General features: G+C 39.6%; 1 protein-coding gene across 1 annotated transcript in view; it reads left to right on the top strand.

The window, feature by feature from the left end:
• The window catches only part of LRRC8C (leucine rich repeat containing 8 VRAC subunit C), a 97,766-nt gene extending 74,893 nt beyond the window's left edge, over window positions 1-22,873 (top strand). Inside the window, exon 3 of the mRNA XM_061411296.1 lies at window positions 15,563-22,873. Coding sequence (XP_061267280.1) covers window positions 15,563-17,836 — 2,274 coding nt within the window. The 3' untranslated portion in view covers window positions 17,837-22,873. The remainder of the gene's footprint in view (window positions 1-15,562) is intronic.
• Window positions 22,874-23,269: the final 396 nt, after the last annotated feature.

Below are 23,269 nucleotides of genomic sequence, written 5' to 3'. Positions count from 1 at the left end.
GTTCTCTCCTGTAAATGATACCATCTTTTCTTTCACATAGATTGAACCACAGCCTGGCAATTGACATCATTCATTTGCTGAGTAGTAGAGCAAATTATTCTTTGATTACTATAGAAAATTTCTGAAATAAATTACCATTTTTTAAAAGATTCTTTTAGTAGTTCTTTGTCTATTGGGTTGGTGCCAGTGGTAGAATTCTGTATCTCTGGGCTGTTTGTACATTGGTGTGAATAGTCCAGAAGATTTATGTTTCTCTGGGACTCTTCCAGTTTCTATCTTAACTCCTGCTCACAAATTTGTCAGTGAACTACAGGGTGTCCAGAGATAAGTCAATTGAAAACAGAACTAAGATTTCAGTCCCTGAGTGTTGCTTCAGAAAGAGCTTTTTCTTCATTATTTCAAGAGCATAATTTTAAATATTTTCAAAATTCTAAGCAACAGAAACAAATTGTCTTGGTTATGAATCACTAACAGTATGTTCCTATTGTTTATCCATAGTTTTTGTATATGCACTGAGTTTTCTCATATGGTTTTGACCTTGAAGTGAACGCTTTCCACTTAAGTCGTGATGGATGAAATAATTCATTAACCTACTTGGCTTATCTGAGGTTATTGATATTTCTCCCAGGAATCTTTATTCCAGTTTGTGCTTCCTCCAGCCCGGCGTTTCTCATGATGTACTCTGCATATAAGTTAAATAAGCAGGGTGACAATATGCAGCCTTGACGTACTCCTTTTCCTATTTGGAACTAGTCTGTTGTTCCATGTCCAGTTCTAAATGTTGCTTCCTGACCTGCATACAGGTTTCTCAAGAGGCAGGTCAGGTAGTCTGGTATTCCCATCTCTTTCAGAATTTTCCACAGTTTATTGTGATCCACACAGTCAAAGGCTTTGGCATAGTTAATAAAGCAGAAATAGATATTTTTCTGGAATTCCCTTGGTTTTTCGATGATCAGCGGATGTTGGCAATTTGGTCTCTGGTTCCTCTGCCTTTTCTAAAACCAGCTTGAACATCTGGAAGTTCATGGTTTACATATTGCTGTAGCCTGGCTTGGAGAATTTTAAGTATTACTTTACTAGCATGTGAGATGAGTGCAATTGTGAGGTAGTTTGAGCATTCTTTCACATTGCCTTTCTTTGGGATTGGAATGAAAACTACCCTTTTCCAGTCCTGTAAAACACTGCTGAGTTTTCCAAATTTGCTGGCATATTGAGTGCAGCACTTTCACAGCATCATCTTTCAGGATTTCAAACAGCTCAACTGGAATTCCATCACCTCCACTAGCTTTGTTCATAGTGATGCTTCCTAAGGCCCACTTGACTTCACATTCCAGGATGTCTGACTCTAGGTGAGTGATCACACCATCGTGATTATCTGGGTCATGAACTTTTTTGTACAGCTTTGTACATTTGTACTCTTGATGAAAGTGAAAGAGGAGAGTGAAAAAGTTGGCTTGAAGCTCAACATTCAGAAAACTAAGATCATGGCATCCGGTCCCATCACTTCATGGCAAATAGGTGGGAGAAACAGTGGCTGACTTTATTTTTCTGGGCTCCAAAATCACTGCAGATGGTGATTGCAGCCATAAAATTAAAAGACACTTACTCCTTGGAAGGAAAGTTATGACCAACCTAGACAGCACATTAAAAAGCAGAGACATTACTCTGTCAACAAAGGTCCATCTAGTCAAGGCTATGGTTTTTACAGTGGTCATGTATGGATGTGAGATTTGAACTATAAAGAAAGCTGAGCGCTGAAGAATTGATGCTTTTGAACTGTAGTGTTGGAAAAGACTCTTGAGAGTCCCTTGGACTGCAAGGAGATCCAACAAGTCCATCCTAAAGGAGATCAGTCCTGGGTGTTCATTGGTAGGACTGATGTTGAAGCTGAAACTCCAATACTTTGGCCACCTGATGCAAAGAGCTGACTCATTGGAAAAGACCCTGATGCTGGGAAAGATTGAGGGCAGGAGGAGAAGGGGACGACAGAGGATGAGATAGTTGGATGGCATCACTGACTCAGTGGGCATGGGTTTGGGTGGACTCCGGGAGTTGATGGTGGACAGGGAGGCCTGGCATGCTGCGGTTCATGGGGTTGCAAAGAGTCAGACACGACTGCGCAACTGAACTGGCTGACTCACTTGGCTTATCTGAAAATGCCATGAAGCAAAAAGAAAAGTGTTTAATTTTATCCACTTCCTCATTTTTCTTTTCTTTGTGTGTCCTAAAGAAGCTTTCCTCAAAAGAAAAGGGATGAAAACAATGTAGATACAACTAAAATTCAAGATGTAGGAAATGAAAACATTCTTGATGACTAGAAAGTCTCAGGCTAACCAGGGTTAAAAAAAATTAACATTCACAGTATGTATAGTCATCCTTACCTCGAGAAGTCGGTGTATGTATATTCATAGTGGTAGGAGAATTGCTTTTATTAAAGCGAGATATCAAAACGCAGATAGGATCGTAATGTAGGTGTGTTGGTTTTTCCTTTTACTTGGGATTTAAATGAATGAGTAGTGCCTCTCAAATCTGGCACTCTCTTTCTGTATCTTCAATGAGTCAGCACTTTGCTCCGGCTTTAGGCATCACTAGGCTGACATCACTTGGCAGTTTGGAGGTTGTATGAAATGAGCTGTTTCATCTCAGAGGAAGAGAGCCAGAAGGCCGGTTTCCCCATGTTCACTGGCATCTGACTTTATCCATGTGTGTACTTGCCAGTGTTGCACTTTGTTTTCCTTTGGGGAGGGGGCACAGTGTTGATTTATTCACCTCATATTTATTGCGCACTTACTTTGTACCAAGCAATGTCAATAAGGATGGAGCTTCTCTGTATCTTTACTGGTCTAGAAGGTAAACTGATAATAGAAAATCCGACTATGTTTCCATAGGTGCTACAATAGAGGGAAAATCCAGACTTAAAAACCTGCTCCCGTTAACTGTATACTTTTGTTCTATACAGTAGTGACCCAGGTAATTATGCATTAACCTTTTCAGTGCTTGATTCTTACACCAGACTAGTGGCATTTGATGTTCCTCAGAGAAAGTTTTGATGACACTTCACTAGAGAAGATCTGCTTGACGTCCGGTTTTTAATCATGTACAGATGAATCCTACAGCATGTGTATTATTGCTGTACCTTACCACCAAGAGAATTCATTAATTCAAAAGTCTAAGTGTTAATCAGTTCATCCCTCCAATCCCTTAGATTTTTTTTTTTTTTCCAAGGACATTGATTCCATGCCTCAGAGGTGCCAGGGTATGATTTTTTTTTTCTCCTTTTCCTATTGCTCTTGAGGAAATAAGCAACCAATAAAAACAGACTTTTTACTCAGTCCTTATGTTTATTAATAGACATCTTAAAATTTGGCAATTTTCTTTATACTGTTCTTTCTCTCTCTCTTTACACTCTGGGTCTAAACTTCCTCCATACACAGGGTGTTATTTCCTGACCATCGCATAAGTTTTAAACATCATCATTAAATAAGGAAGATACCATGTGCATAGCAGGCAGGAAATGATGCCACACCCTTGCAGTTTTGCTTTTCCATTTCCCCTGGAGACAAGAACTTGTTTGTGTTGGTGAGAGTGATGCAGTGTGTGTGGTGGCTCCTGCGTGTCTATTTTTGTTCCCCATGGTTATTGCCCCCAAGTACACATGGGCTTGGAGACTAGCAAGCTTTACGAATAAGACATTTGCTGAGAATTAAAGCATTTAAATCTTTACCCTTTTAGAACCATCTTCCATGCCTTTTTCAGTCCCTTTTGTTTCTCAGTAAGATTTTTGGTACTTAAAATATTCTCAGTAGTGAGCCTTGAAACAAATTCTGGCATTCTGAGTTAATCCTGTCACTGATGAGGGTAAATCTTATGTCTCTTGAGGATAGATGCTTTTGTCTCCTAGCGTGTTTCTGAGAGAATATAATTAATGCAGTTTGTACATTAACTGATAACTTAGTGACATGAAAGTTAATTCCCTTCCCTTGTATCGCCATCATTTTTTCCCAGGAGAAATGGGTCTACCTCACAAAGGATGGTGACAGTCTGTCTTTTTAATCTTTTTTTAAAAAATCTTAATTTATTTATTTATTTATTTATTTTTGGCCATGTTACACAGGCATGTGAGATCCTAGTTCCCCAGCCAGAGATTGAACCCCTGCCCCCTGCAGTAGAAGCACAGAGTCCTAACCACTGGACTTCCAGGGAAGTTCCCATCTTTTTAACCTTATCCCTTGTTCTTTGCAAATGCAGTCCTTTGCCTCCTATCTCTGGATCCCGCAGGGTTCTGACCTTATCCTCCCCCTCCAAACCTATCCAGGTCCAGCAGTTTTGAGGCTCCAATGAAGTTGCTCCTACTCCATGAATCCTTCTCTGCTCACTGCAAGCCTTAGCTTGTTGCACTTACCACACCATTCACTCGATGTATATACAACATTGTGTGCACCTTGTTTGACTTTTCATGTGCCTGTTTATGTTTCTCCAACAAGAATGTAAGTGCTTTTAGAACAGGGAATGTTGGTTATGCCTCCTTGATTTTCCTATGATGGTTAGCATAAAGTAGATCTTCAGTAAGTTTTAGTTAATAAAGGATAACCTGTCCTTAGTATCTCTGAATAAGCCCCGGGGAATAGATCTTTGGGATCTGTTTCTTACTAGATCATTCTTAGATCAGCAGGGATAACTTGTTCTATCAGACTGGGGACAAATCTGGTTGGTCTTCAGAGTCCAACCCTCTGGAACCAGTTGTATCTGGAGAGTGGAGGGAAAGTAAGGGATAAAGTTAATCATCTTCCTGTTGGCCCACCTGTCACTTCATGACTCCAGTCTACCTGTCCATGTCCAACTTGCCATAACCAAGTTAAAGCATCATCTTTTAAAAGAACAGGCCACTATCTAAAGAATATACCTGAGTGACACATTAGCATACTGGAATGATGACTGCTGATTTATCATATGCAGCAAGTTTTCTCACTTCTTTCAGTGATAATACAGTCGTAGCTATGATTTAAAGTCTAAACCAGAAAAAATGATTTAGGAGTTATAATTCATAGAAAAAGAGTACTGGACTTAATTGTCAAAATTGTAGGAAAATAAGACCTCTCATATGCTGTTAAGGGGAGATGTATATAAAGAAATCCAGACTTTTCTTGGTGGGAGAAGCATTTGACATTGTAAGTTTACCTTGTTTGGCACTACCCAAGCAATATTGTTTATTCATAATGGTAGCTTGCTCATCAGTCATTTCCAACTCTTTGCAACCCTTTGGACTGTAATCCACACCACTCCTCTGTCTATGGGATTTCCCAGGCAAGAATACTGGCATGGGTTGCCATTTCCTTCTCCGGGGAATCTTCCTGACCCAGGAATTGAACCCATCTCCTCTGTTTCCTGCATTGCAGGTGGATTCTTTACCCACTGAGCCATTAGGGAAGCTCATAATAGTCATAAGACTATTTTTTTTTATTTCAACACACTGCCTCTCTCTTCTGAAAAGATAGTAAAGCAAGAGTTATTCTTGAAAACACTCTGTTCAATGTGCATAGCCATGATAAAGCCATGATAAAGAGAGATACTAAAAACACATACATGGACTTAAAAGCAAGATAAATGGTTCTATGGAGCACAAATAGAATACTGAGTGGGGCTGAGGCAATAGCCGGGCTCCCATCCAAATGTAGGCAGTAGCAGCCAGGAGTTCAGCTCCTGCCAGTAAAGGAACTAAAAATGCACCAAGCAAGATAAGAGACTGGAGTCCGGTCACTGTAGCCAAAGGCCCTCATTTCCAAAAGGAAGCTAAAAAGAATGGCGAAGAACTGACCGCTAGAGCTGGTGCTTCAGAGGAAACCATGCATCTGGGGTGCCTCCCAGCCAGGAACTGAGTCAGCCCGCCTGGAATTGTGAGATCCTGACATCACAGCGGAGCAGCGAAACATCATGACAGGTCCTAATGGTGGACTGGGAGGCTGGGTGCAGGAAACCACAGAAGAGCTCACGAGAGAAAAACAGTCTCCTCAGAATGAGCCTACCGCCCAGAACGCATGAAGACAGCTATGCTAAGAAAGTCTCTCAGCAAAATTGACAGTCGGAATATTGATTCACTCCACTCTAGAGGAAACTAAGCTTTGCAACAATAATGAAGTTAAAATATATTTTCTAAAGTGTAAAAAAATTAAATAAAAAGCAGAAAAAATAGATTTAGAGTGGTCAAGGAGATAAAGACAAAACATTAAAAAGTCAGTAGATATGTCATAAGATCAGAAATAAAAAAACCACTGAAATTTAAAATATCAACAGGCAGAAGAATAACACTGTACTCAGTTGCAAGAAGAAGTAATGAATTAGAATTCTGAGTTACCCAGAGCCCAGCACAGAGAGAGATGAGAATTAAAAAGTGCACACACACCCATGGAACTGAGAGACTCTAACATATATCTAATAGGAATTGCAGGGAAAAATGGAAGAAATGGTGAAGCAATTTTTGAAGCAATTATTTAAAGAGATTTACCTGAAGTTTTCCAAAATTGAAGAAAGTCAAGTCCTTGGCTACAAATATTGAGCAGTGTTCATCTACATACATTTAAAATTAAGGTGAAAATGTAAAAGATCTTTTATTAAAGATAAAATCTTCAAAGCTACCCTAGAGAAAGAGAGATTGCTCCTCAGAGAACAAATGTAAGCTGACAGCAGACTTCTCATCAGCAAAAGAGGCCAGAATAAAATGGAATAATATGTTTAAGTGCTGAAAGGAAATTACTGTCAGCAGAATTTTATAATTTACAAAGTATTATTCAAGAGTGAAAGCAATATAGACATGTTCAGATGTATGAGGCATATGAATTTTCTATCTACAGGCCCTTATTAAAAGAACTATTAAGGGATACACTTCAACCCATAGCAAAGGAACTCAGGGGAAGATAAAGGATCTGAGACAGTGGGTGAGCACATGATTTAATAAATATGTAGATAATCACAATGAACTATAGATTATTTTTTTCAAAGGAGAGCTAAAACAGACTCTAGGAACAACACAACAGGATAGTTCGGTGGGTAGTTAAAACATGCTTGGAATAGGAGGTAAGGATTCTGAAAAGCTTTAAGTGTATCAGTTCAGTTCAGTTCAGTTGCTCAGTAATATCTGACTCTGCAACCCCATAAATCGCAGCACACCGGGCCTCCCTGTCCATCACCAACTCCTGGAGTTCACTCAGACTCACGTCCATCGAGTCGGTGATGCCATCCAGCCATCTCATCCTCTGTTGTCCCCTTCTCCTCCTGCCCCCAATCCCTCCCAACATCAGAGTCTTTTCCAATGAGTCAACAACTCTTCCCATGAGGTGGCCAAAGTACTGGAGTTTGGTTTTTTTTTTAAGTGTATACATTCTAAGAAATTATATGTAACCTTAACTACAGAAATTTAGTGTACACATTCCCAACCAGCTGAGGCAGGATGGAAATAGGAGATGTGTACAATGTTATCAGAGCAACAGAAAGCAGGAAGGAGGAAGAAGTGGTATATATAAAAATAAAAACATGGACATGAATCCAAATATCACTAAATATCCAAATATGAGTGAGGTGAGCCACAACATTGCAATGGATTAAATTCATTTGTAAGAAGAAAGAGGTGATTAGTTTGGATTTTTTTAAAAGTCCATAAAACAGACACCTAAGGAAATAACAAAACACAAAGTTTCTAAATAGAGATTAAAGAAGGATATTAAAAAACAGGAAAAAGCTGATGAAGCTCTGATAATATTAGATAGTATTTAGACCTTCCATTTTCAAAATGCACTCTTTATCAAAACAAGGTGTATTTTTAAATTTTAGAACACACATAAATTCTTGTAACACCACACAGGATACAAAAGAATCTCAAAACCCCGAGGAATCCCCAGGTCCTGAACCTTTGCAGTGAACCTCTGGCAACCACTGATCTGTTCTCTGACCTGGTTTACAGAATGTCATGTAAAATCAGGCACTATGTAGTTTTTGAGACTGGCACTGTTTTTAAATTAAAACTTGCCTGAATGCAATCATCATTGGAATATTTTTAATAAATTATAGCACATCTATATCATATAGTAATATAGGCCTTAGAATGAAGTAAATCTGTATATGTGGGTGTGTTAGGGTCTGTAAGACATACTGCTGCTGCTGCTGCTGCTGCTGCTGCTGCTGCTAAGTCACTGCAGTCGTGTCCGACTCTATGCGACCCCGCAGACGGCAGCCCACCAGGCTCCCCCGTCCCTGGGATTCTCCAGGCAAGAACACTGGAGTGGGTTGCCATTTCCTTCTCCAATGCATGTAAGTGAAAAGTGAAAGGGAAGTCGCTCAGTCGTGTCTGACTCTTAGCGACCCAGTGGACTGCAGCCTACCAGGCTCCTCTGTCCATGGGATTTTCCAGGCAAGAGTACTGGAGTGGGGTGCCATTGCCTTCTCCGGTAAGACATACTATGAAAGTGAAAATTTTAAGGGGCAAGAACAATGCATGTAGTAAGATCCCACGTGTTTATATGTCGTGTATGCAAAGTCGCTTCACTCATGTCCGACTCTGCGACCCCATGAACTGTAGCTTGCCGGACTCCTCTGTCCATAGGAGGCAAGAATACGAGAGGGGGTTGCCATTTCCTTCTCCAGTAGATCTTCTTGACCGAGGGTTCGAAGCCATGTCTCTTAACACCTCCTGCATTGGGAGGAGGATTCTTTACCACTAGCACCACCTGAGAGGTCATGTCTATGTCAATACACAGATATAGAATACCCACCAAACTTATCAGGCTTCCTAAGGAATGGCAGGGGAGTGGGAAAGGTGAAGGGAGTATGCTCCCTCTATGCTAAATATGCATCTTTTAAAAGAAGATTTATAATAGCAAAAAATAAAATATTTAGGCATAACTTAATAAATGCCCAAAATCTATTTGAGGAAAGATATGAAACACTCCTGGGAGATACAAAATTAGATTAAGCCAAGTGGAAACACACACATGGAGAGGAAGAATCAACACCATAAAGATGTCAGTGCTTCTTAGTTTATAAATGTAATATAATCCCAATAAAAATACCACCAAGGTGATTTTTTTTTTTTTTTGGATCTAGACTATAAAGTTGATTATAAAGTTCATTGTGAAAGACAAGCGTGAATTTGAGCACTTACAACACTCATTACTGATTTAGTCACCTATCTCCTGTTCAGGACCTTGAAGGGTGCATTGCTCTTGGTATCTCTGGCGTGATGTCTGACGTACAGCAGGTCCTTCACTAGGAGTGACTTTTCCTGAGGCACACTCAAAACTAGTTAGCACTTGTGTTCTACACGTCCCACACCTCCCCCATCAATGTCTTTTATGTCTCCTGCATGTAAAAGATAAGCTGGCCCTTATGTATGTTTCCCTGTCTTTGTTATATCAAGCGGTTTCTCTGAAGCTGAGTGGCTTTGTTTGATTGAGTTTGAATCTCAGCCCTTTGGTGTCTCATTCATGCACATGTTGAACTGCTTCAGTAGCTTACCACTGGTCCCTGCTGCTTCTCACTGCGCTGCTTTTCTGGAAACTGCCTCAGTTAAGCAGATCTTACTTTTTTACATTGTAATGATGGAGTTTATGATTCTAGCAAAGGGACTGAGAATCAAATAACCATCATCAAAAATACAATCAAAGATGTAGGTGGACATTAATAATTTAAAATTGTGAAAGTTACTATTAAAAGGTCCTAATTTACATTGACCATGCAAGATATTTCAATATGTGATCTGCTGCTGCTGCTGCTAAATCGCTTCAGTCGTGTCTGACTCTGTGCGACCCCATAGACGGCAGCCCACCAGGCTCCCCTGTCCCTGGGATTCTCCAGGCAAGAACACTGGAGTGGGTTGCCATTTCCTTCTCCAATGCATGAAAGTGAAAAGTGAAAGTGAAGTTGCTCAGTCGTGTCCCAACTCTTAGCGACCCTATGGACTGCAGCCCACCAGGCTCCTCCATCCATGGGATTTTCCAGGCAAGAGTACTGAATTGGGTTGCCATCAAGTGTGTACATATTCCACATAAAAATGTATCTCTTTGCTGGCATAAATTTGGCAATTATGATTTTAAATATTCGATTTCTTTTTCTAGCTCAGAGCAGCATTCCAGGATATAGTTTAGATAGGTTGCTTCAGTTTTTTAAGGAAGTTTGAATTTTACTTTGTTTCTCTTAAAAACACACCGTGTAGAAAACAAAATCAGGAAATGCAGTTTATTTCATTGACCCTACAATTTTTTTCCGAAAACAGCTGTTGTGTTATCTGAAAATAATTTGCAAATGGGAATTCATGTATTTGGCTCTTAGTGAGCCCATTTCTCCAACTACTGCAACCTTTGTGTTTCTTTTCCAGAAATATTATCCACGTATTAGAACAGTCATGGAATGATTTTACATGTATATTTTTTATTCCTCTAAGAACTTTAGTTGTAAAGTCTTGAAGAGCATTTTATATACTTTGTTACCTGGATGTCAGCTGCTCCATAGGATATAGAGGATATTGTATCAAATTCCAGTCCATGAGCTCTCTGTATTCTAACAGACTCCTGGAAGAATTAGGTTCTCATAGTCCCAGTTCCTTCTTCCATGGAAACAATTTAGATTATAGATTTTTAGCATCCCAGGCAAAATCTCCTTGTCTGTTCAGTTTTGATCTAAGCATTAAATTATTTAGTCTTTTGCCTGTGATTTCTACAGTTCATTCATAATACAGAGGTGTGTGTGTGTTTAGCAGATTTTACCAAAGGTTTAGGGAAGAGTGAAAGGTATTTCCATCTCCAAATGGAAATAATGAGTATGCAGTGCAGCCTCCTACCACATTGCTTGTCCTGTTTCCTTCGATTCTACCCCTCCTCTACTGATTCACCTCCCCCTCCCTCCAACCCCGTTCATCCCACTATAGCATGGGCGGTTTAGCCATCTTTGTTGCTGGTTTCACCTCACTTTTGCCCTCAGTGACTCATGCCCTCCTATGTACAGCTTTTCCTTATTCTGAAACTAACTTAGGTATTTGCTTTAACTTAGATGATTTCATTCAAGAATTATTCTCAGAATTTCCCTGGTGGTCCGGTGGTTAAGACTCAGGGCTTCCCACTGCAGAGCAAATGGGTCTGGGTCCTGGCTGGGGAACTAAGATGCTGTGCTGCACAGCCAAAAAATAATAATTATTATTCTCAAATCTGTTCTTAGAGTAGTAACTTTCTTACCTTGATATATCGTGGATCAGATTCTCCTGTTCATCTTGCTTTTTAAATTTTTTCTCTACCCCTTGACCCCATTTCTTTCCCCTCTTTCTCACCCTTCCCCTACATAAACACACTGTGTAGGTGTAGCTCTAGTCTCGATGCTTTTTTCCTCCAAAGGCAGTCTGAGAGTTGTCCCTAGAAGAAAAGCATTGCATTTCTCATCTGTGTGACACATGTATGGTACAAGCTGGTGGTGATGGTCTGAGCCTTGATGTTCTGCAGAACAGGATATGGTGGTGGGGCTTTCTTCCTGCTCTTACCCTAAGCACTCCTCCTTAGTCCTGCACTGCAGCCTGGAACCCTACCATTATTCTTTGGGAAAAAAAAAATTGCAGCTATTCTTTAAGGCTTATTTTGTACTCTAATCTTTAAATTTCTGGATTAGGTAAAGAGAAGTGAGATATAGGTTTAATTGGGCAAGCTACTCAAAAGAGCAGAAAAGTTGAAACAAAATCTTTTAAGTTCTTACAAGCTGCTGTTTACAAATATCCCACAAAACACCCCTTACTCTTTTCTTTTTTAAAGGAAGCCTTTCTGTCTTCTCTTTCTTTTACTGTACCTTTGAAAACATTGATGCTTTTCCCAGTTCTTCTCAGTGTTGGAGTGTTTACAGTAATCATAGAAAGTAACTTCCTTCCTCTCTTCTATGGCTACTGCACTGTTTAAATCCCCACCGTCTTTTCTCTTGGGCTCGGCAGCCTGCCCTCTTCCTTCTCATAGTGCCAGATAGACAACCTGCCATCACATCTTTGGGAATTCAACTCCAAGCTGTATCCCTGCTGGAGTCTTCTTGTGATGTGTCCTCTTAGCAGTATGAGCAGCTATTTTGCTTAGCTATTTGGACTAAATTCCAGCATCTTTTTCTACTCTCTGCTCATTTCTGACTAGTTAACAGCTTCTGGAAAGGATATCACTGTCTTTACCTTCCTGGGATTTAAATAAGCACATTTTAAAATGACATCTTGAAAGATTGAAAGAAATATGACATCGGAAAGCTGAGAGGAACTTCCAGAGTTCATCTATATATTACCTTCCTACGTTGGGCCGTTCTCTTAAAGCCATCGTAGCAGAAGTTTGGAGAAACGAGCAGACTGTCTGAAGTGGTGCTGTTTCATTGCTGTATGAAGGTTGGCAAGCTGTTGAAGTTCGCTGAAGCTTAGTTGGGTTCTTCTGTAGAATGCGGAGAAAATGACCTACTTCTGTAGCATGGCAGATGCTAGCCAATCAAGTGCGTTTGTCCTGAATATAAAGAGGTATCCCAGGAGGGCACACAACTGAGCCAGGGAGACACAAGCAGGATTTCAGGCCACACTTGCCCCTCAGCTGGACACCCTGGTGCCTGGCATAACCTGAAACCCTCTGCAGCAGCCAGGCTCTGGAGGTTAATCATCTGCCCCCATGAGGAGTGAGTCTGGAGAAGGGCAGGGCAGGAGGCAGTACTGGGACCATCTGGGTGCTTGGCAGGGACTTAGAACCTCCAAAAGGTACCTACCTGCCTTTTTACCTTCTGGCTGATCTTGCTTTACACCAATGCATCTATGTTTTCATCACATCATTAACAATGTCATATTAACATACTTGGAGAAAGAAATGGCAACCAACTCCAGTATACTTACCGGAAAAATTCTATACACAGAGGAGACTGGTGGCCTATAGTCCATGGGGTCACAAAAAATCAGACATGACTGAGCACAGCACGGCATTAACATCCTAGCTCAAAGGTGTCACTCTTGGAGAAGGTGCTGGGGAAGCATTTCTGTCCATACTGGTCTCTAGCCCCCACCTTTTGCCTGCTTCACAGGTGTGTTCAGTCGCTCAGTTGTGTCCAACTCTTTGCAACTTCATCAACTGTAGCCCGCCAGGCTCCTCTGTACATGGGATTTTCCAGGCAAGAATACTGGAGTGGGTTGCCATTTCCTTCTCCAGATAATTGAAGCTTCACAGATAATTGGAGCATTAAATGAGACTACAGTTGGGAAAACAGCTAGAACATGACCCCAGCCACTGAATTTCTTTTTCTGTTTGATATTTCTGCAGGGTAGACTCTAACATCTGTCTAGGCTTTCTCCTACTATTTTCTGTTCCAGGGGTTTCCATGGTACAGTGCTTGACCCCAAGAAATATAAAGGATGCCCTATTGAAATATGAGATTAAAATGAAAACTTTATGTTTATTTTAAACCTAAAGGAAAAATAAGCTTTCTAATATTTGGCTGATGGATTGGCAATACTTTATGGTTATAATTATAAATAGGCATATGTGAGTGAGTGAAAGCCACTCAGTTGTGTCCAATTCTTTGTAACCCCATGGACTATACAGTCCATGGAATTCTCCAGGCCAGAATACTGGAGTGGGTAGCCTTTCCCTTCTCCAGGGGATGTTCCCAACCCAGGGATCGAACACAGGTCTCCCTCACTGCAGGCAGATTCTTTACCAGCCAAGCCACCAGAGAAGCCCATAGACATATATATGCACACAAATATGGACGTGTTTAACACTTTTTTTCTCTGATACAGGTAAGTGATTAAAATGTTTGTTTGAAGACATTCTCAAACATTCTCACACCACTGTAGTCATGGAACCCTCTGAATGCAGTCACATTTGTTTTTCTTCCCTGCCTTCTTCTGATTTCCATAGTAAATGGTAGCCCCTGGTGTATCTTCTAGTCTACAGGGCGTTTATATATCTTTATAAACAAAACTTCCTCTCTTCCCCCTAACCTCATTCTTTCATTGTTATCCACATAGGATATGGGAAGAGATAAGCTTTTCCCCTAAAACATGTATAACTTTAAAAGGTAATTTGTTACTTAGGATGAAGTAAAATTGAGATCTTTTTTATTTAATCCTAGAAACTCAGTAAAATAAAATAAGAATGTGGGTTCTGGGTCCAGGTGGCCTGAGCTAGATGACATTAAGCAAGTTGCCTAACCTTTCTGTGCTTTCGTCTCCTCATCTGTGAAACTGGGGTAAACAGAGTAATCTGCCTCATCAGGTTAAGGTGACAATTTTTTTTTTTCCCAAGCTGAATTTATTTATTTATTTATTTTTAAATTTTATTTTATTTTTAAACTTTACAATATTGTGTTACTTTAAGGTGACAACTGAAATAAGTAATATCTTTGACATTTTTGGAATAGAATTGCATATTAAACACAACAGAAAGTTTGTTGCTGCCATCACTGTAATCACTGTCCTTAACTTTATCCCTAGGAAAGATCCACACCCAGAACTATGCAACTCTGAGTTGGAAGGGCTAGCATCCGTGTCAGTTCTAGACTCATCCACTTTCTCAGCAAATATATACTGGTGGTCTCCTATATCAGATACTCAACTAAGGGCTGGACGCTCCACTGCATTGTCAAACCTTGTACAACACTTCTCTCTAGGGGCGTGTATCTCCCACGTCACCAACTTGTGGTCATATTCCTGGTGCCATAACAGTCCACTTTGTAATAGACTCAGTGTACACTTCGTGTACTTCTTCCTGAAGATGATTCCTCCAGGTTGATTCAAAGTGTAGTTTGCCTCATCCTATTTCATCTTTGGGAAGAAAGTGTTCTCTCTTACTGAAATTGCAATCTTATGAGACTGCAGGACTTAGTAGGGCTTAATATGATTTTCAACAAACTGAAGCATTAGTAGGGGAATAGAAGTTAATGTGATATTTTGTGTGAAAAGCAGCAAGTTTAGACATAACTATTTTACTATCAAACATTTCTATAGTCTTTCATCTCTCTCTGAATAAATAGCTTTTAAAAAAGCATAGTAAATTCCCATTTTATTAAAACTAGACATATTCATCTATGCATGACTAGGATATGGGTAGAAAGAAAAGAGGAAATGATAAAGACAGGAATTTCTCCCATATTTCCTCCTTTTAATCCTTTTATTTCTCGTACAGAAACTAATATAATGTTGGGAGCCATCCAATTCAAGACTGAATCTGATAAGAGGATGTACTTCCGAGACCAATGACTGATTCCCCAAAGGCTTCAGTGAAAGAAGAAATGCAAACTTTTTTAAAATACGTGAAATGTTCTTCAAATATTTGTCATGCACTGTTCTGTGTGCTGACAAAACTGCTCCATTTTGTGTCATGAGTTAGATGTGGCAAACAAAGATAAGCATTTCATTTTTCTAACCTGTGGGCTAAGAATAAAAATCTCGTGCTGGAATTGAACATTGTATTCTCCAGGCAAAGGAAATGGACGTTTATTGGATGTTACTGCTGCTTTCCTTCTCACTAATGACATTATGAAAGCTCTTTGAGTAATATAATTTGGAAATATTATTTCTGTGTTTCAGGTCATGCAAGACAAGATAATCTGCCTTCCGAAAAGAGTACAGCCTTCTCAGAACCAGTCTTCTGTTTCAAATGTCTCTCAAGCAGTGGCCAGTACCACCCCACTGCCTCCACCCAAACCATCTCCTTCTAACCCGGTCACTGTGGAAATGAAAGGGCTGAAGACAGATTTGGACCTTCAGCAGTACAGCTTTATTAACCAGATGTGCTATGAGCGAGCCCTCCACTGGTACGCCAAGTATTTCCCATACCTAGTCCTCATTCATACCCTGGTCTTCATGCTCTGCAGCAACTTTTGGTTCAAGTTCCCTGGCTCCAGCTCCAAAATAGAACATTTCATCTCAATCCTGGGGAAGTGTTTTGACTCTCCCTGGACCACACGAGCCTTATCTGAAGTGTCTGGGGAGGACTCAGAAGAGAAGGACAACAGGAAGAACAACATGAGCAGGTCCAACACCACCCAGTCTGGTCCAGAAGGCAGTCTGGTCAATTCTCAGTCTTTAAAGTCAATTCCTGAGAAGTTTGTGGTTGACAAATCCACTGCAGGGGCTCTGGATAAGAAGGAGGGTGAGCAGGCAAAAGCTTTATTTGAGAAGGTGAAGAAGTTCCGGCTGCACGTAGAAGAAGGTGATATACTATATGCCATGTATGTTCGTCAGACTGTACTTAAGGTTATAAAATTCCTAATCATCATTGCATATAATAGTGCCCTGGTTTCCAAAGTCCAATTTACAGTGGACTGTAATGTTGACATTCAGGACATGACTGGATATAAAAACTTTTCTTGCAATCATACCATGGCACACTTGTTTTCAAAACTCTCCTTTTGCTACCTGTGCTTTGTAAGTATCTACGGATTGACGTGCCTTTATACGTTGTACTGGCTGTTCTACCGTTCTCTGAAGGAGTACTCTTTTGAGTATGTCAGGCAGGAGACTGGAATTGATGATATTCCAGATGTGAAAAATGACTTTGCTTTTATGCTTCATATGATAGATCAGTATGACCCTCTGTATTCCAAGAGATTCGCAGTGTTCCTATCTGAAGTGAGTGAAAACAAATTAAAGCAGCTGAACTTAAATAATGAGTGGACTCCAGATAAACTGAGGCAGAAGCTGCAGACAAATGCCCATAACCGCTTAGAACTGCCTCTCATCATGCTCTCTGGCCTTCCAGACACTGTTTTTGAAATCACAGAGTTGCAGTCCCTAAAACTTGAAATCATTAAGAACGTCATGATACCAGCCACAATCGCGCAGCTAGACAATCTCCAGGAGCTTTCTCTACACCAGTGCTCAGTCAAAATCCATAGCGCAGCATTGTCTTTCCTGAAGGAGAATCTCAAGGTCTTGAGCGTCAAGTTTGATGACATGAGGGAGCTGCCCCCCTGGATGTATGGCCTCCGGAACCTGGAGGAACTCTACCTGGTTGGCTCTCTAAGTCACGATATTTCCAGAAATGTCACCCTTGAGTCTCTGCGGGATCTCAAAAGCCTTAAAATTCTCTCCATCAAAAGCAACGTTTCCAAAATCCCACAGGCAGTGGTTGATGTTTCCAGCCATCTCCAGAAGATGTGCATACACAACGATGGCACCAAGCTGGTGATGCTCAACAACCTGAAGAAGATGACCAACCTGACAGAGCTGGAGCTGGTCCACTGTGACCTGGAGCGCATCCCTCACGCCGTATTCAGCCTGCTCAGCCTCCAGGAATTGGACCTCAAGGAAAATAATCTGAAATCCATAGAAGAGATCGTTAGCTTCCAGCACTTGAGAAAGCTGACAGTGTTGAAACTCTGGCATAACAGCATCACCTACATCCCAGAGCATATCAAGAAACTCACCAGCCTGGAGCGTCTGTCCTTCAGTCACAATAAAATCGAGGTGCTGCCTTCCCACCTCTTCCTATGCAACAAAATCCGTTACCTGGACTTGTCCTACAATGACATTCGATTTATCCCACCTGAGATCGGAGTTCTACAAAGTTTACAGTATTTTTCCATCACTTGTAACAAAGTGGAGAGCCTTCCAGATGAACTCTACTTCTGTAAGAAACTCAAAACTCTGAAGATTGGGAAAAACAGCCTATCAGTACTTTCCCCCAAAATTGGAAATTTGTTATTTCTTTCCTATTTAGATGTTAAAGGCAATCACTTTGAAATCCTCCCTCCTGAACTGGGTGACTGTCGGGCTTTGAAGCGAGCTGGTTTAGTTGTAGAAGACACTCTGTTTGAAACCCTGCCTTCTGATGTCCGGGAGCAAATGAAAACTGAATAACTTATTTTTGTTTAACGTTTGACTGAAACATGCTTCTACCAAATACAGTATAAATAATTAGGTAGTCTTAATGCCTTTCCTACTTTATTATTATTTTTCTTCTTTTTCGCACAAAACAAAATGTACACAAAGAATGAGTAAGGAGTATGTATTTTTTAATAAAAATTTAATTGTATTTTTTCAATATTAGTATTTTAAAGATTTATTTGTCCTGGAACCTAATGTATCTATTATTGTTTTCTACTGACAGAGACAGATGGTTCCACCTGTTTTTGTTTGGTTTTTTTGTTTGTTTGCTTGCTTGCTTGCTTGTTTGTTTTGGTTTTTTGGTAAATTCTTGTGGAAGGAAGGGAATTTTAGGTTGCATGCTTTTGGTATTTTTTAAATCGATGAAGATACTTTGCCAAGGTCATTTTTTAGCTTGTTTACATCTGTACAGGGTCTTTATTTTTGTTTTCATTGTATACATTGTATGTGTATCAAGGAATCTCTGCTAGTTATTTTAATACCAGCTGCCTTCTGCATTGGTCAAGTATTCCGTTGTATAGAAAACTCTTCTCTGGAGTATAAGCTCACATAAGTGCATTGTCATGGACTATTATTTTCAAAATTTCCCCTTGCCTCCAGCAGAACCCTAAATTGTATTCTTTCACATACCTGGCAGTTATTTATCATTAGGCAAGGATTTTTTAAGTGAGTAAGGACGATAATCTTCCATGGTCAGCTTGCTTGGATTGGTCATTTATAATTTAACTGATGTACATTACTACCAACATTTTTAAAATGTTGAAAATATTTCCTTCAGTGAAAAAGGAAATGCAGAAACTCCTCCCCTTTAATATCAATGTTGTTATGTAGTTGTGGTGAACAACCTTAGAAAAGCTAATTTATTTTAATTAAAATAGCTAATTAAATTTAAAAATCAGAATCAGAAGCCTGCTTTTTAGTAATTTAATCATCTTTGATATCTTGATATGTGAATACATCCGCTGGGAAAAAAAAAAAACAGTGCTACTAAAGCACCCTGCTAAAGAGCTGGTGCGCTCCAGTTAGGTGCGCTGGTTCCTCTGGGCAGTGTGGCAGGGGTGATCTCTATTCAAATTCTGCCTGTTACACAAACTAATCAATGTATACACACACATATATATGTATTAATCAATCTCCCTCAAGTCAGCCCTTGCTATGAATGCTAGTGATGCAAGCACAGAAACTGTATCTGTTCTCTTTGGCTTAAAAAAGTTTATCTCATCTAAAATAATTCTATTCCTTTATTTTTTTAAGTGTGAAAAAATAGCTGAGTGGATATCACTTAGAAATAATTTTTGCCTGGTGGCCAGCAGAGTTTTTATTTTATCTCTCTACTAAAAAATCCAGCATAGTGGAAAGTGAAAGTAGCTCAGTCGTGTCTGAGTCTTTTGACCCCATGGACTATACAGTCCATGGGATTCTCCAGGCCAGAATACTGGAGTGGGTAGCCATTCCCTTTCCCAGGGGATCTTCCCAACCCACGATCAAACCCATGTCTCCCACATTGCAGGCAGATTCTTTACCAGCTGAGCCCCCAGGGAAGCCCAAAATGTATGGGTCTTGGGCAAAAGTTTTCACTGATTATTAAACTGTGTAGAACAGGAAAATGGAAACACTATTTGTGCCCTCAATCCAGGACCAGTGCTATCTATCATGGGAATTTTGTTTCATGTTCCAACTTCACACTCACTGTTTTCAGAACCATAGTCTGATCTAAGACGGTTTTGTGACTTAACAAAAAAAAAAGTAGGAAGATGGTTTGGGTTTCAAAATGCTGGTTTTAAAATTTACTCCTTGATCCTGGTAAATTTGCTTAATGACACTTTGAGTCATACACGGGACACAGCTCTACAAACTACTCAGCAGATACATGTACCTCCATTGTATTTTAAACGTTATGATACATCATGGGGTAAAGGATTTGGGGAAGAGATGCTTTTCATTTATTGAACGATTTAATCATGTAGACCAAAGTGCTTTGCTGTTTCTGCTCCATGTTTAAGTGTTAGAATGGTGATTTTGTATAGCTGGTTTATTTTGACCTGGAATTGAAACAATATGTTTAAAATAGCAACACGGTTTTACTTCTTTGATAAAATATTCAATTCTAGTATGTTTTTAGGATCTTGATTATGAACCATGAGTTGTATTTAGAGACATAGCACTACCTGTTTTAAACAAACAAACCTGGAAGATTGTCCGTCACTGAGCATGACAAGAATACCCCTGTTGAAAGGTGAGCTTTGATAACTACTGTTAAGACACTGGGTGCATTATTCTTCTGGATAAAATTTATACTTGTTTTCTATATCACCCTTAAAAAGGGATCTATTCAGGTTAAACATCATATTTATGCTGAAATCTTTATCTGGTGTTAACTTATAATCTCCCATGGGTTCATAACTGAAGTAAGTAACTAGTAATTAGTCTTTGTGACAACTTGCTCAAAATGTCAAAATAATTTTATTTACTTCCTTAATGATTTCACAGGTTGACCCTAACCTAAGTTCTAAATAACATCCAGTAAATCAGTATAGTTCTGAGTTTATGGTTTAACTAGGAAGGAAAATTCCTAGATGTTTGTTAGATTTTATAAAAATTCAAAATGTTCGAACTTCATCTTGAGTCTCAATTTTCCAACTTGACCCTTTTAAATATTGTGTATTTTTGTTCACATTCTTAAGTAAAAAGCATTTAATTACTCTTTAGCCGTTAAATGGGAAACTCAGGTAAATGAACTGCTGACTTTTCTAAAGTTCTTTAATGAATCAACTCAGTGTTAAAAGGAGTATTTACCTAATCCTTTTCATATTTTTACAAGTGCTCTTGCTAAAAAAGGAACAACTAGCTCTATTTCTCCAACTTCTATAAGATTCATGAGAAACTGCTTATGTAAATATAAAAGCATCATACATACTCAAGTCCTATGGCTACTGGACACCCTTGGTGAGTATGCTTTTTGGTCAGTTTTAATGGTTAAGTATAGATCAGTTGTTGGTGGATGGTCCGGTTGAAACACAGCATCTAAGTATATCCTAGTGGAACTCACCTAAAAAGACCACACCTCAGAAAACTAGTTATTTGTTGGGTTTTCACTCACTCTGTTTTGTTTTTAGTACAATGGTTTTTAACATATGTGTTCTTGATTCAGTGAAACCTGTTATTTACACTGGTGAATTTTCTGATTGTTCACCCACCTTTCCCCTGCCTTAGGTTTCCCATGTAGTTAGTGCAATGAGTTCTAACAATTTCCACAGCATCCCATGTGCAGGCACTACTTTTTCAGAAAGGCTTGGAAAATAAGCCTGCTGTGAGTATTCTGTTCATTTATAGGTGCCTCCTTCTCTGCCTCTGAAGCCATCTTTACAGAGAGGGGCTTAGCAACCTGAAGTATTCCATGAGTTACTGGGGATGAACAAAGTTCATGTTTTTGCAACATGCTCTCTTATGATTTCTGTTATAAGAAAGGGAAGAAAAAAATATTTACATCTGTTGTTACCATTCCCCCCAAGAGTTTTGCTGTGGTTTATGTTCCTAATTCTAAGAAAAGTTCATTTTTTTAAGTAGTGTTTTACTCTCTAATGTAGTGTAGTGATAGTCACTCAGCCGTGTCTGATTCTTTGCTACCCCATGGATTGTAGCCCACCAGGCTCCTCTGTCCATGGGATTTCATAGCAAATACCTGATCAGTAGTAGTGATATATTTATTATACTTAAACAGTGATCCACCTTTATGCAAACTGCAGTATTTAGTAGAAAAGAGATAAGCTTCTAGACAACTTAAATTTGTGTTTAGAAACTAAATTGATTCAGTTTGTGTTCTCCTATGAATCTTGAATGTGATAATGCTATTCAAGCAGTTCACATTTTTGGTAGGATCTCAATAACTCAGGGTAGGTAGGGTTCCATAGCAAAATAGCACAGTTATTAGTGAGGGGAATGCCTCAAGGGTCTGTAAGATTTTCTCTTTTTTTTTTTTTTTCCTGTCTATTCAGACACATTGTAAGAAAACTTGGACAGTCTCAGACCTGCCATTGATTTTTCAGATTGAGGCCTCAGTGACATGCTTCTAATACAATTTCATACCAGTCTTTCAAACTAGCTATCCACTCTTACTCCATCTTCTCAGAGACTTTCACTGGTAAAGGTAACATGCTTAAATTCATTTTGGGGAGACAGGAGAGAAGCTCTCCTCTCACACCAAGGAATTTTTTCTTTTTATTCAGTTCAGTTCAGTTCAGTCACTCAGTCGTGTCTGACTCTTTGTGACCCCGTGAATCGCAGTACGCCAGGCTTCCCTGTCCATCACCAACTCCCGGAGTTCACTCAGACTCACGTGCATTGAGTCCGTGATGCCATCCAGCCATCTCATCCTCTGTCGACCCTTTTCCTCCTGCCCCCAACCCCTCCCAGCATCAGAGTCTTTTCCAATGAGTCAACTCTTCTCATGAGATGGCCAAAGTACTGGAGTTTCAGCTTTAGCATCATTCCTTCCAAAGAACACCCAGGGCTGATCTCCTTTAAAATGGACTGGTTGGATCTCCTTGCAGTCCAAGGGACTCTCAAGAGTCTTCTGCAACACCACAGTTCAAAAGCATCAATTCTTCGGGGCTCAGACCTCAAAAAGGGGTATATAACTTCAAACAGTTTTTTGGTCCTGTTAAATAACAGTTCCTATACATGGTTTTGGATATGGTATAAATTTGCTTTCTGCTGAACATTGTTCACTCTCTCATATGATTCTGCCTATTTAATGAATATTTTTTTGTGGGGTTGAAACTCAATGCCTTATGTGGTCACTTAGATTTCCTTTTGCTGCTCGTTTCCTCTTACTGTATATGTTCAGATTTTGTCAGTGCTGGCAAAACCTCCAAGACTGTCAAGAAAATGCTTGAAAGTTGATCTGTCATAATGTAAATTCATGATACAATGTCTTAATGTTATTTGGCTATGTAGTACATAGGAAGAGAAAATAAATTAAATAAAATCGTTTTTGTAATTTAAAATTGAGATCAGACCCTTTCTTATTTATTTGTAGAAATCATGTTTCTCTTTTGCATTTCTCTTATGTTTTTGCATATTCTGTTACCAAGGCTCCCCGTACTCTGCAGGAAATAGGCTGCATGCATTTTTTTCACTTTGTATTTGGCTAGTTTCTGCAATTGTGACTAATGATTTCCTTCCTTAATTCTCTGTACTGCATCTACCTAAGGTGCCCCTGGAGTTTCATTTGGGTCATTAGTGCCTTGCTGTGTAATCTGGAGTGCAGTTTCTATGTATTTGCCAGATCAGACTGTACAATGGCTGTCCAGCCCAGGTCTCAGTAAATACTTTTATGGTAATAATTGGGTCTACTTAAAGAAATCAGAATGTTTCTGTACAACTAGAAAGATTTCCCTAGTTAAA

Source organism: Bos javanicus, chromosome 3 (genome assembly GCF_032452875.1).
Source record: "Bos javanicus breed banteng chromosome 3, ARS-OSU_banteng_1.0, whole genome shotgun sequence".
Lineage (NCBI taxonomy): Eukaryota > Metazoa > Chordata > Mammalia > Artiodactyla > Bovidae > Bos > Bos javanicus.
The sequence above is the reverse complement of the archived record's forward strand: the minus strand, read 5'-3'. Positions and strand labels throughout refer to the sequence as shown.